Source organism: Mesoplodon bidens (genome assembly GCF_964165515.1).
Source record: "Mesoplodon bidens genome assembly, chromosome: 6".
Classification (NCBI taxonomy): Eukaryota; Metazoa; Chordata; class Mammalia; order Artiodactyla; family Ziphiidae; genus Mesoplodon; species Mesoplodon bidens.
Window position 1 is genome coordinate 35,847,373 of NC_138162.1, and position 13,077 is coordinate 35,860,449.

The window sequence follows — 13,077 nt, forward strand, 5'->3', positions numbered from 1 at the left end:
GGTGTCATACATTATATGGGTTTGGACAGATGTATAATGACATATATCCATCATGATTATATCATACAGAGTATTTTCACTGCCCTAAAATTCCTCTGTGCTCTGCCTACTCATCTTTTCCCTTCTTTCCCTGCCCCTCAAAACCACTGATCTTTTCACCATCTCTATAGCTGTGCCTTTTCTAGAATGTCACATAGTTGGATCATACAGTATGTAGCCTTTTCAGATTGACTTCTTTCTCTTAGTAATATGCATTTATGTTTCCTCCATGACTTTTCATGGCTTGACAGCTCATTTCTTTTTAGCACTGAATAATATTCCATCGTTTGGATGTCCCACAGTTTATTTATCCACTCACCTACTGAAGAACAACTTGGTTGCTTCCAAGTTTTGACAATTATGAATAGAGCTGCTATAAACATCTGTGTGCAAATTTTTGTGTGGACATAAGTTTTCAACTCCTTTGGGTAAATACCAAGGAGTGCAATTGCTGGATCAGATGGTAATCTGTTATGAGTATGTTAAGTTTTGTAAGAAATCACAAACTGTCTTCTGAAATGGCTGTACCATTTAGCATTCCCATCAACAATGGATGTGACTTCCTGTTGCTCCACATCCTCCCGAGCATTTGGTGTTGTCAGTGCTCCAGATTTTGGCCATTCTCATAGGCGTGTAGTGGACAATTTTTTTAATTACTTGAAAATCCCACCAGCAGCAGCTTTAAGGGGCTGAACAGCCTGTGGCAGAAGATTGAGGCAAGGTTGACGAAACCTGAAGAATAATGGCAGCTCCAAACATTCCTCTAGCAGGTGGCTGATGAAATTGGCATTCCCAGTAGGCAGGGTGGAGGACTTCTTCCCTCAGTGCTATTTAAGCCAGATGTAGGAACTTTAGAGTCTTTGAACTGTAACCATATTAGAATTTTGCATTGGATTTTCAGACTGATCTCTTGATGCTGCCAGAGGGGTTCGATGAACCAGGAAGAAGTGCTAAATTCAGGGATATGAACAGGTTAGAGGCCTCAGAGAATACTTTTGTTCCATAGTCTAGAAAAGCCAGAGAAGTAGACCCATAGTCTGGAAAAGCCCCTGTAACCCATTGTAGTAATGAAGATATATTTCAAAGGGGCAAATAGTGGTTGATATAGAAGCAGTGTAATCAGTCTTTAGGAACAAGTAGAGAGGTGGGTGAAGTATGACATAATGGTTGAATGATTCAAAAAGAAATTGTTACAACGAATGGGAATACTGGCATGCCTGTTTTATCTGTTATCTCATTTGTGCTCCAGGTAAAGCTGGAATTCCTAAAGAGGCCTCCTGGGGTGTCCTTCCATTTGTTCTCCAGACCAATTTCTCCCCTGCTCTGTGGCTGTGGAAACTGACTTTTTTTTTTTTTTTTTTGCAGGACGCAGGCCTCTCACCATTGTGGCCTCTCCCGTTGAGGAGCACAGGCTCCGGACGCGCAGGCTCAGCGGCCATGGCTCACGGGCCCAGCCGCTTCGCGGCATGTGGGATCCTCCCGGACCAGGGCACGAACCCGCATCCCCTGCATCGGCAGGCAGACTCTCAACCACTGCGCCACCAGGGAAGCCCTGGAAACTGACTTCTTTGAATTCTACCAATGGGCTTTCTTGCCCTCTTGTTTCCTGTTGGGTTTGGCTAATGGTGAGAATCTGCAGAAATCAAAGGCACTCTCACGAGCTGGTGGAATCCTTCAACCAAATGTCTTCGCTCCTATTAGGAAGCTCTCTCTCAACACAGTCATCTCTGCCTCTAGGTTCCAGTAAATGTTTTTCTGCCCTTTAAACCCTTAGGCCTAGAAATTGCAAAGGGCGACTGTTAGTGGTTTACAGTTTCCACTCTAATTCTTGTAGTTTCCCAATACCTTACACCTTTGTACATCTTCCTTTATTCTGTTTGATTCGGCCATCTATTTTGTTTTGGGACCCAAACAGCATCCTGAGATATATAAGGTGTACATTTACCTGTTGGAAATTCCTGCTAGCATACAATACTCCATTTTCTATATTCACTCAATTTTTCCAGTTGGAAATCTGTCTTTATGAACAAATCCTTCTGATTCACCTTTCCATACTTGTCCTAAATCTATCCTTTTCTCTCCATCTACACTGTTACAACCTCATTGCCCCTCGTGTGAATGGCAACAGCTACAGAGCTCGTCTCCACTCTGAGAAATGAGTTTAACTACACATAAGCAAAATGGCCCCGGGTCATGGGCTGTGTTCCCAATATGAACTCCTAAACTGGTTTAAACCTACCCCCATCCCTGAATCCACCCTTTTCATTGCTTGCTCCCATTGTCCATTTCCTGCCTTCTTTGTCCTGCCAGTTTCATCACTGGTTTATTGACTGTCTCTAACGCAATACATCCACTTTGCTTCCTATCATTACACTTCATTCTCTCTTCTGGAATGCTGCTTCCTTGGGTTAATATATCACTGACAAATACCCTTTCCTTCCCCCATCCCCCAAGTAAACCTAACAATTCAACATCTGTTATGTATAAAGCTGAGAATTGGTAGAGAAAAAAAATTACACCAGGGTATATGAGAATCAGTATGACTCTATGCTGAACAATCTCAGCAGTGTGTTCTCTTCTTCTCCAGAGTAACTATTTTAAATCTTCCCCGACCTCATCTTCTACTTGATAGAGATGATAGAAGTCATCAGATGAGGGCTCAGTAAACTCTTTGCCATTCCTGCCAAAAATTTCCCTACTTATCCCTTCCTCCTCATCTTCTATTACAAGATTCTATCCACCTGGTTTCCTTGAGACCGTGAATTGTCTATTATCTCTTTTCTCTCCTGTGTCTTTAACCTCTTTCTTTCTACAGGATCCTTCACAGCACACCTTCAAAATAAATGAAAAATCAGTTCTGTCTTCATCCAGCCTCTCCCTCCAGCTGCTTAACTTTCTCTATCCCTTCACAGTCACTCTTCTTGAGGGAATCATATTTCCCTACTGTCTCCATTTTCACACCTCTTATTCACTCTTCCATCTCTCTATACCACTCTGATTTCTCACCTCATTCTCCACTGTTTCCTGAGACTGCCCTTTATCAACGTCATTAATTACTTCTATGTTGCTAAATTCAATGGAAACCTTTCCGTTCCTTCTTACTCGACCTCTCGGTAGCATTCAGAACAGTCCTGGAAAGTAGGCTCTCCTTCTGGAAACGCTCTCTTCCCTTCCCTTCCCTTTTGTGACACTCTATCAGTTTTTTTCTATCTCACTAGCTGTTCCTTATCAATCTCTTTCTCTAGCTCTTTATCTTCTACTAAATTTTAAAGGGTGGGATGTTTCATGGCTCAGTTCTAGGGCTTCCTGTCCTACACTCTCCCCTTAGCATAGCTGATTCACTTTTATATCTTTATTTGTGATCTACATTCCCATGAGTTATTCCTGCTCTTAGAATGAAGTTCTTATTGAAATATACAAGATCCTGAATGACCTCCTCTACCTGCCTCTGTAGGTTTTACCCTTTCTGTACTCCAAACACACTGACCCTTTTTCTTCCCATCACATCACATCCTTCATGTTCTGGGTCATTTCCACATTCTTCTCCCACTACCTGTTATGGTCCACTCCCAGATGTCCCTAGTTTATTTGTCTGGCTTTTACTTATCCTGCAGTGTTTAAGCCTCACTAGCATCTTCTCAGAGAAGCATTTCTTGAGCCCTCAAGACTAGGTCAGGCTCAGTTCTTATATAAATTCACAGTACAATGTATCTCTCCAGATTATAATTTAGTTAATTATTAATGTTATTGTATAATGTTCACTCTATCACCAGACATTGTTTCTTGCTCCATTGATTCCTGCTGAATGTTCAGCAGACAGCAGGTAGTTAATATAATTCATTCATTCATTGAATAAACATTTTAAGAGTCCCTCCCAGTTTTACAAGGTATATGTTCCCAGAATATTGATGCATCTCTAATTGCCATCCTAATATTTAATCAGACATTAAATCCATTTGTAAAATTAGAACTCCAGAATATCCCTTTGACTTCCCAGGAATTTTCTGGAGAGGGCAATCCATGTGGCATTTCTGAACCACTGTCTGCTGACCAGTGAGGCAGAGAACCAGGTCATTGCCCTCTGTGATAATTAGAAGGGGCTCCTTGCCAAGCCTCAGCAGATGTATGAGAGCAGGGTGCAGACCAACAGCACTAACTGGGGGATGTGCTGACTCCAGCAGGAATGGGGCCGGTCTCACCAGCAGCTGTATGGTTGAATTCTGGCATCAAGTTCGAGATATGGCTCAGCATGGTGCTACTTGCTCTCGTGGCCAGCTCTTGAGATGAAGAAGCAGAGATACCAGAGGTGGCAGGACAAGCTTATCTGGTGACTGAGTGCATTTTACTGAAGGGAAGACTGGCCATCAGCCCCATTTACTCTCCACATGCCCAAGAAAGAAGCCAAATAACTGGCTGGCACCCAGTCTCCACTCTCTGTGTCTGAATGAGCCTGCTTTATAAGGAATGGGTTTGGTTGTATTATAGGATGGAAGGCCATTTTCTATCCAGGTTCCAAGAAACTGCTGCAAGGACCATAATTGACTGACAATCTCCAGCTGCTACACTTTGGGAGCTGCTGTAGTGTCCATGCCTAAACCACACTCTCCAGGGGCTTCTCTTAGCCAACAATTGATTTCTTTTATTTATTTATTTCAATTGAAGTATAATTGATTTACAATGTTGTGTTAGTTTCAGATACACAGAAAAGTGATTCAGTTATACATACATACATACATACATATATATTTCAGATTCTTTTTCCTTATAGGCTATTACAAAATATTGAGTATATTTCCCTGTGCTATACAGTAGGTCCTTGTTGTTTATCCATTGTATATATAATAGTTTGCATCTGTTAATCCCAAACTCCTATATTTATTCCTCCCCCACTTCCCCTTTGGTAACCATAAGTTTGTTTTCTGTGTCTGTTGGTCTATTTCTGTTTTGCATGTAAGTTCGTTTGTATCATTTTTTAAATGTGGTTTATTTATGCAATAGAATATTACTCAGCCATCAAAAAGAATGAAATAATGCCATTTGCAGCAACATGGATGGACCTAGAGATTATCATACTAAGTGAAGCCAGACAAAGACAAATATCGTAGGATATCGCTTATATGTGGAATCTAAAAAAAATGATACAAATGAACTTATATGCAAAACAGAAATAGAGTGATTCATTTTAAACCAGCCCTCAGCCACACATTCTGGCTTTCCCTCAACAGACTTTTGTCTCCCCTTAGCTTCGCACAGTATTGTTGTCACCTTCAGGCTCAGGTTGTGGTGGAATTTGAAGTAGGGGATAATTTCCTGGGGTCACTGGTCTAGAGGGTACAATTCCTGTTGGATTCAAAATGGGCACCATCGGTGCTTGTTCTATAGTTTAGGGGAAAGGGGAAGAGGATGGAGAGTGCTCACTCCCAAATCCTCCTCCTGGACATTTGAATAGAGGCCCCTTGAATCACTCACCTTGGACTTCCCTTTATTAACAGCTGGTGGTGATCCTGAGCTTAACTTTAGCTCATAAATCTATAGTCACCCAAATCTCTGGAACCCTGTGCTTTCCCTAGTGCTGCTTATGGAAACCACAGCCACTCTGTTCATCCTGCTGATTCCTAAATTTCACATAAAAAAAAAAGTGCTCATCCTGCTAATGTCAAAGTTTCCCACGAAGTACATAGCATTTGCAGGATATTCTCAGAGCAGAAACCACACCAAATTTATATTTCTTCTATTAAAATTACATCAGGATTATTTTGATTGCAATTTAAGGAATCAAATTCACACTAGCCAAGCAAAAAAAATAAAAAGGAATTTATTAATTTCAAAAACAAGGAAATCCGATGGATCGTTCTGGCTTTGCACACTATTTCTTGTTAATGAAGCATGAAGCCTCCAACAACCTTCGTTTTCCTGGTCCTCACAGGCGGTGATCTAAGAAAGAGGAGCTTATTTTGTATTAGGTCCAGTAAAATACCATGGAGACCTTGAGCCATAAACCAGCTTGAGCCCTAAGCCCATTCTGAAGCAATCACTATGGCTAGGTAGTAGAGCTATTCTACACAGAAAATATTTGCAAAATATACAATGGACCAATGATATAAATTATTTACAACCAGAATAGTTTTTAAAACTCCTATAAATTAATAAGAAAAAGAAAAATGACCTACGAGGAAAATAGACAAAAGCCACAGAAGAGGAAAATGAATAACAAACACATGAAAAATTCTCATTACCAACAGTAAGAGTGGAATACATGTAAATTAAAACAACGACATACCCTTTTTATTCTACTTAAATGTAAAAATTCAAAGGTAAGTGTCGATGAGAGTATGGGGAAATGGATTCTCTCATACATTGTTGGGGCATGGTTCAATATATCATCATACATCCACGATTTAGAAATCTGTGTAGCCAATAGAAATAATGAGGTAGTGCTGTACATTAACATGGAAAAGTCTCCAAGACACATTGTTCCAGTGGGAAAAGGCAATTCGCATAGGAGAACATTTTGGAAGAATCTGCTGCAATTGACAGTCCATGGCTGCTGACTCTGTGGACTCATGAAGCCAAAGAATGAGGGAGACACCGACACAAGCAGAAAAAAATCTTAAAACCAGGTGGTAAGTGCAATGATAGAGAAGCCCAGAGGAGGTAAACCTAATGCAACTTTGGGAAGATGTGGGAGTTTTGGTCCAGGATGGCTCCCAGGAGGAGATGATGATCAAGCTGAGATAGGTATTAACTGGGTGGAGAGGAGGGGAAAGCATTCCAAGATGGGAGAACAGTAGGAACAATTCATGGAGGCAGGAAGGCTGTATACAGGGAACCAGGTTGCTAAATACTAAACTAGAGGCATGGATTGTAGCAGATGGGGCTAAACAGGTAGGCAGAGTCCAGCGAGCCTTCCTACATCATATTAGATTTGAATATTTTTTTCTATGTGATGAAGAGCCACTGAAGACTTTTGAGTAGGGCAGGCAATCTGAAAAGAGATTAGAGGACAGTAGGACACAAGGCAGAAAGAACAGACAGGAGGTTACCACTGTCATTCCAAGAAGATGAATGTCTCTGAAAGGAAGGTTGGGATAGGGTGAGACTAGCTCAAAGGAGGGGAGGAAATCGAGGAATATCGAGTTGGTACAATCTGTAGGAATTGTCAACGGGATGGATGTGGGAGGGGGAAGTGAGAAATGGGGAGGAGTCATGATTAGATATGCCCAGGGCTCTGGGGTGAGTGCGGGAGGGACGGTGAGCTGACTCAGAAGACCAGGAAAACTATACCTCGGGGAATCCAGTGATGGTTGCAAAAGGCATCTGGTATTGTCCTTCTACCACTGTCTTAAAAGGGATTCTAAAGGGATTTTCTTTCCCTTGTTCCTCCAGCCCTACACTTGCATTACTGGCCTAAGTGGATACTCACCAGCTGGCCGTGTCCATCATTACAGCCAAGTCTGAGAATTCCTGATTATACTTAGAGTCAGTGGAGCTGCTGACACAAACAGTCATTAGCAGACAACCCTTTTGGAACAAACTATGCTTTAAAATGTAAACTGTGTGTGGGGGGGGCATTTTCCTTGTGTTGTCCAGAAAGAACCTTCTGCTGCCTGAGCCTGGATTAATCATGAGAGAGCTTGTCAACATTCCACTGGTACATATTCTTACTTTGGTTGCCTTCAGCGGGACTGAGAAACTTCCAAAAGGTTGGTTTGAGCAATCTTGTCTACTCTTGCCTTATTATCATAGTTCTGAGGTGCATGCGTGTGTTCCGATCATGACTGATTCATATTATGGCACACTTGGGTTTTACTTGGCGAAGTAGGGGTGGGAGAGGGAGAAAACTGTATAAATAAGCAATTGATTGATGGTCTCTATTCTACTGCTATCCCTCCTCTGCTTAAGTTCTGCAATAAAAAAATTCAGCCATTCAGTGCATGTGGAGCCCTCACTTATAGGGGAAACATTAGCAGGTAGACTGCAAGTTATCGAGGTCAGTTTGTTTATGTGTATGTCAAACTTCAGGGTGGTCTAAATGGATGATGAAAACCTTTTCACATCAGGTTTGCCGGGAATATAATCAACCGCACTCCCAGACATCCAGAGTGTTTGCTTCTGAACAAAAATCATTTCCATTTTCAGTTTCAGCTTTGCAAAACTCTTAATCAATATTTTAGTTCCCCCCACATTGGAATTAGAGAAAGACACACACAAGTGCCTATAAGATAAAAGCCTGAAGAACAATGGGTTCTCAATAACTTAGAGGCTGGAGCCATGATTTGGTTTGGCAAGAGACTGTGAAAGGTTTTTTTCAGAGCCTTTGGAATGTACCGGAAATAACACCACCTCAGGGGAAAGGAAAGCAACTTAAGAAACTGACAAACACCTGTTGCAGTAGCAAGAATGTCCACAGTTTCTGGCCAGCGTATTATGAAACTGAGACTAGGGTATTTCAAATCAGGAAGAAAGATAGGAAAATAGGTGACTTGTGAAGTGACTGGGGGCTTCATTGAAATCTTTTTACAAAGACAGGAGAAAGCAGATTGAATGATATTACAGAGTTTTCAAATTAAATGTATTACAGTAGAGTAAAAAAGGTTCTGTGATTTATGACACACCCAAATGAATTATTTTCCCTTCATATTACTTTACCAAAGAACTGAACAGGTTTGTATTGTATAGATAAGTGAAGGTAATAAAATATATTGTATGTAGATGGGAAACATAGATTAGATTTTGTGGTTCATTAGAATTTCTGGAACCACAAGGTCAAAATTCACATGCTAACAAGATACAGCTTTTTTCACAAACAGTCGGATTTCATAGACTTATGTTGTTTTGTTGCTTTCTTTTTCTATTTTACGTGAGTAGAACAGTATCTTCAAATGTATTTAAATGTCTAATTGTCAACTAATACTTTAACATAGCTCCAGATAAAAGAGAATCTAGATCTTTCCAAATATCTAATAATAGCCAGAAAGACTTAACATTGGCTTCAGATTATTTTAATACTTCCTGATCATACAACGGATGTCCGGAAAGGCAGCACCTGGATGTTTGGACTTATGGATTGTTATAAATTTATTTGTGCTATTCTAAACCATGAAGTGACATAAAAATGACATGGTTAAATGCTAAAATTTACTGAAATCCAGTCTTACAAGGAGCAGGACAATTGATTTTCTGGTTCAAATTAGAATCTCGTGCACGAAGAAAAACCAAACCCAACCTCCTAATTTATATTCTCGAAAGAGAAGATTTGTAGCTTCCAAACTTTACAGGTGAAGCACACTGTTTATTTTGAAAACTTCAAAAATGGTGGCATAAATGTAACAAAGCCAAAACCCTGACTTCTAAATAAAATAGCCAGATTGTTACCCCAACCTTGTTTATTTGTTCATAATTTATTTACTGCTTTAATTAGACTGTAAAATCAAAAAAATATTTTTGCCTTGCCTACTCAAAGAGAGTATTTGAGTATTATTGAAAAATCTAAATTAATATGGGTTTAACATCAGCCTTAGCCAAAACACCAGGCCTGGAAGAGCAAACATTCATTAACTACACTTACCAGTTCTGAGAATAAGCATTATCATGAAAACACAATCCTTAAAATTTTAAATGTTGAAGTACATGGAATATATCAGTACAAAAAAACACATTAATATGTGATTATTTTAATACTATTGAAAGTAATGAAGTTGTTCTACACAAAATATCTCTAGTTGTTTTCTCTATTCTTGGCAGAAGGCAATAATGGGAAGAGGCTTTTTAGATGGTATACCTTTTTCCTAAGTCCTTTATCATGAATGAATCAAGGTGTCTGCAGCATAATATATCACAAAATAAACTGGCACAATTAAAATACTGCAAGAGTATTCCATGGGTTCTTTTCTAACCATCGGCATAGGATTTCCTCAATAACATTAATAACCAACGTTGTAGAATTAATAGTGTATTGTTATAGTTTTAATTTAATCGATATTCTTAATATTCAAAGACAAAGGGAAAAGTCACTATCTTTCTGAATCATTTCAACTAGTAATACTTTCAATCATGAGCTCAGTATCAAACCATAAGGAGGAAAATTTTATAAACTGTCATGTATGAAAATAGTCAACATTTCATTGAACGTTCACCTTAACCACATTCTTCAATAATATGTAATGCTTTATCAGGGAGTATTAAGTGTATAGTAGGATTTTCTGTAGGAGTATAGTAGTTCATGTAAGCAGCCCTGAATTTGTTAACATGCTATGCACAAAGGACTCCCGTCCGAATTCCAGTTTTAAAATTACCCCATAACTACCATACCTAGAAGTTGTTGAATCTCAAGTGATTTAACTTGAGGTATATTTTAGTAACTTCTTCTAAATCATATGTCTACAGGGATAGAATTCACAAATTCGACATATGACTAAGTCAGATCAGGCACAGCTGTCATTGAAATCCAGGACACCAAGTCCTGGATGAATGTTTTATACTAACGTATATTGAAAGAGTAACTCATTCCACGTTTGCGGAAACACAGTTGCTTTAAATATTATTGACCTTAAAGAACAGAAAAAGAGCAGAAATGGCAAGATTTCTACCATATTTTGAAAGGTGAAGTAGGCAACTTCTCAGTGAAATAGGACGTGAGATTATTGGGGGAAAGTGACAAGTAAGGGATGACTAGAGGACCTGAAGGAAATGGTCCCATTCAGGAAGATCAGAGAAGTGGATCCGATAATGTGAAGGACCATATGTCCATGCTGAGGACCCGCTGGGACTGGAGACTGCACGCCCATCATGGTCCTGATCTGCACTGTTGTTTCACTTTATCCAACAATACTTTATGAACATATGAGCAGTGAAGACAGCTGGTTGGATTAGTTCAAGATTGGTACTTTCCAGGGTCAGTGAAGCTAAAGGACTAGAGAGTAAGGGAGCTGAGATTATCTGGCAACATACCATGTCATCTAGGTCAAATAATGAAGAAAGTGAAACAAGGATATTGCAGGCCTGGAAGAGAATATTACGATCGAGTTCCTTTTCTAGTCCCCAGTGCCTTTCTGTGTGTCTTTAGGGAAAGCATGTAGTCACTGTAAGCCTCGGTTTTCTCCTAAAATGAAGGACCTACCAGTGCTCAACTTACAATGTTATGTACTATGCTGAGGATTGTCAGTGATTGGTGGTGTGACAACTTCTGGGGAACAAGCACATTTTAGATGAGTCCCTATGAAATCATCCCTTAATCCCAAAGGAATGCCCCCCAGGAGAGGTCATTTCAGAAATTCTAACAGGCTGACCCAGAATTCCTACCTGCCTGTCCCCAGTGTCATTCCTGAAGGCAAGGACCAACAGTGTGTTCTGTGATAAAGAATTAATGATACGGTATTAATAAGTGAGATTACTATAATTATTGAGATGATCAACGAACCTTACAAGTTCCAAAGACATCATAATAAAAAATAACTTACAGGGCTTCCCTGGTGGCGCAGTGGTTGAGAGCCCGCCTGCCGATGCAGGGGACGCAGGTTCGTGCCCCGGTCCGGGAGGATCCCACATGCTGCGGAGTGGCTGAGCCCGTGAGCCATGGCCACTGAGCCTGTGCGTCCGGAGCCTGTGCTCCGCAACGGGAGAGGCCACAGCAGGGAGAGGCCCGCGTCCTGCAAACAAACAAACAAACAAACAAAAACCTTATGTTTGATTACATCACCAGCAGAATAAATGTGTCAGTTTCTAAGATATGCCAAATGATGAGCAATACTGAACATCCTCTTTCTCTGGGGGATTTGAAAAATTTCCGACACCAAAGTGTTTTGTCGTACCGAAAAAACAATACTGTATTCATGATGTTAGAAAAGCATGAATATGTTCCAAGTCTGAGCCCTAATTTTACTAGAACAGAAAGAAGCAAATACACCTGACTTCTTTGTTTATTCAGTCATTTAGTTATGTCAGTCAGCAGCTGGTCAATCAGAAGTTGGTATGTCAATGGCCATGTGCTAGAGCCCATAAAAGGGTAATACCATATCCTTCTCAGCAGCTAGTATTCAAGTTAAGTTACTCTTTGGGTACAGAAAAGCATTGTGTTTATTTTCATGTATTTGTTGTTCATGTGGTCCTTGGATTGAGGGAAGAAATAGTGTCCTAGTTTAAACAGGCCCTGGCTGAGATGAAAGCTGGATAGTAAAATGAAAGCAAACAGGAGACGGTCTGCTGAGTCAACAAATGTCATTAAATACAACTATGTGATTGTGCCAGTAAAAATCTGAAAGCAGATTTGTTTGGATAATTTTGGGATATGGGCAAAGTGGACTTAGACTATACTCTGCCTATAGGTATTGATATTGATAATGTCAATCATGTTTTTCCCCTTTCTGTAACTAGTACCACACTGAAGACATGGTATAGCCTAGAGTTAAAAGACAGGTACTTTAAATCAAACTTAACTTTGAAGTTCAGTTCTATCACTTCCTGCTTTTGTTTTGTTTAGACAAGTTGTTGAACAATTCGTCGCCTTCATTCCTCATCTGCCAATGGGAATTATAAAAGTATCTGCCTTCACGTTTGTTGTGATACATAAATGAGATCATGAATGAAAAGTATAATGCATGGCTGATAGCAGGTGTTTAATCAGTTTTAGATGCTAAAATGATTAAAAACAGAATCAAATCTCACATAAAACTGTCATGCCACTGAACATTAAGGGAAGCTGTTCTTAGTAAGAGCTCATGTGTTTCTCCATGTCTAAGTTTATCAAGGCATTCTAAGATTTACTTCTTTGATCTTAACTCATCTCAACAGAGTTTGTGGTGCCTCGTTGGAAAGATAATATTATGTCTGTTAACTCTGTCACTTCTGCATCTCATGTTGAATGAGAAGAAACTAATGAATAAAGTTTGGAGTTTGGGGTAAAAATAATTCACAGCCATTAAGAATGATACTGAAAACACAAAATATACAAAAGTTTAAAAGAGAAAAACACCCACACTTCCAGGACTGTTAATATATTGATATATTTTCTTCCATTTTTTTCTACATATCCTAAAAAAA

General features: G+C 39.7%; 1 protein-coding gene across 6 annotated transcripts in view; it reads left to right on the plus strand.

Moving 5' to 3' along the window:
* Nucleotides 1-7,663: 7,663 nt before the first annotated feature.
* MUSK (muscle associated receptor tyrosine kinase) overlaps nt 7,664-13,077 on the plus strand; it is a gene marked incomplete at its 5' end in the record, with an annotated part of 88,292 nt that continues 82,878 nt past the window's right edge. For all 6 annotated transcript variants that reach the window (XM_081237251.1, XM_081237249.1, XM_081237247.1 and 3 more), the window contains one exon: nt 7,664-7,742. In XM_081237251.1, coding sequence (XP_081093377.1) covers nt 7,664-7,742 — 79 coding nt within the window. The remainder of the gene's footprint in view (nt 7,743-13,077) is intronic.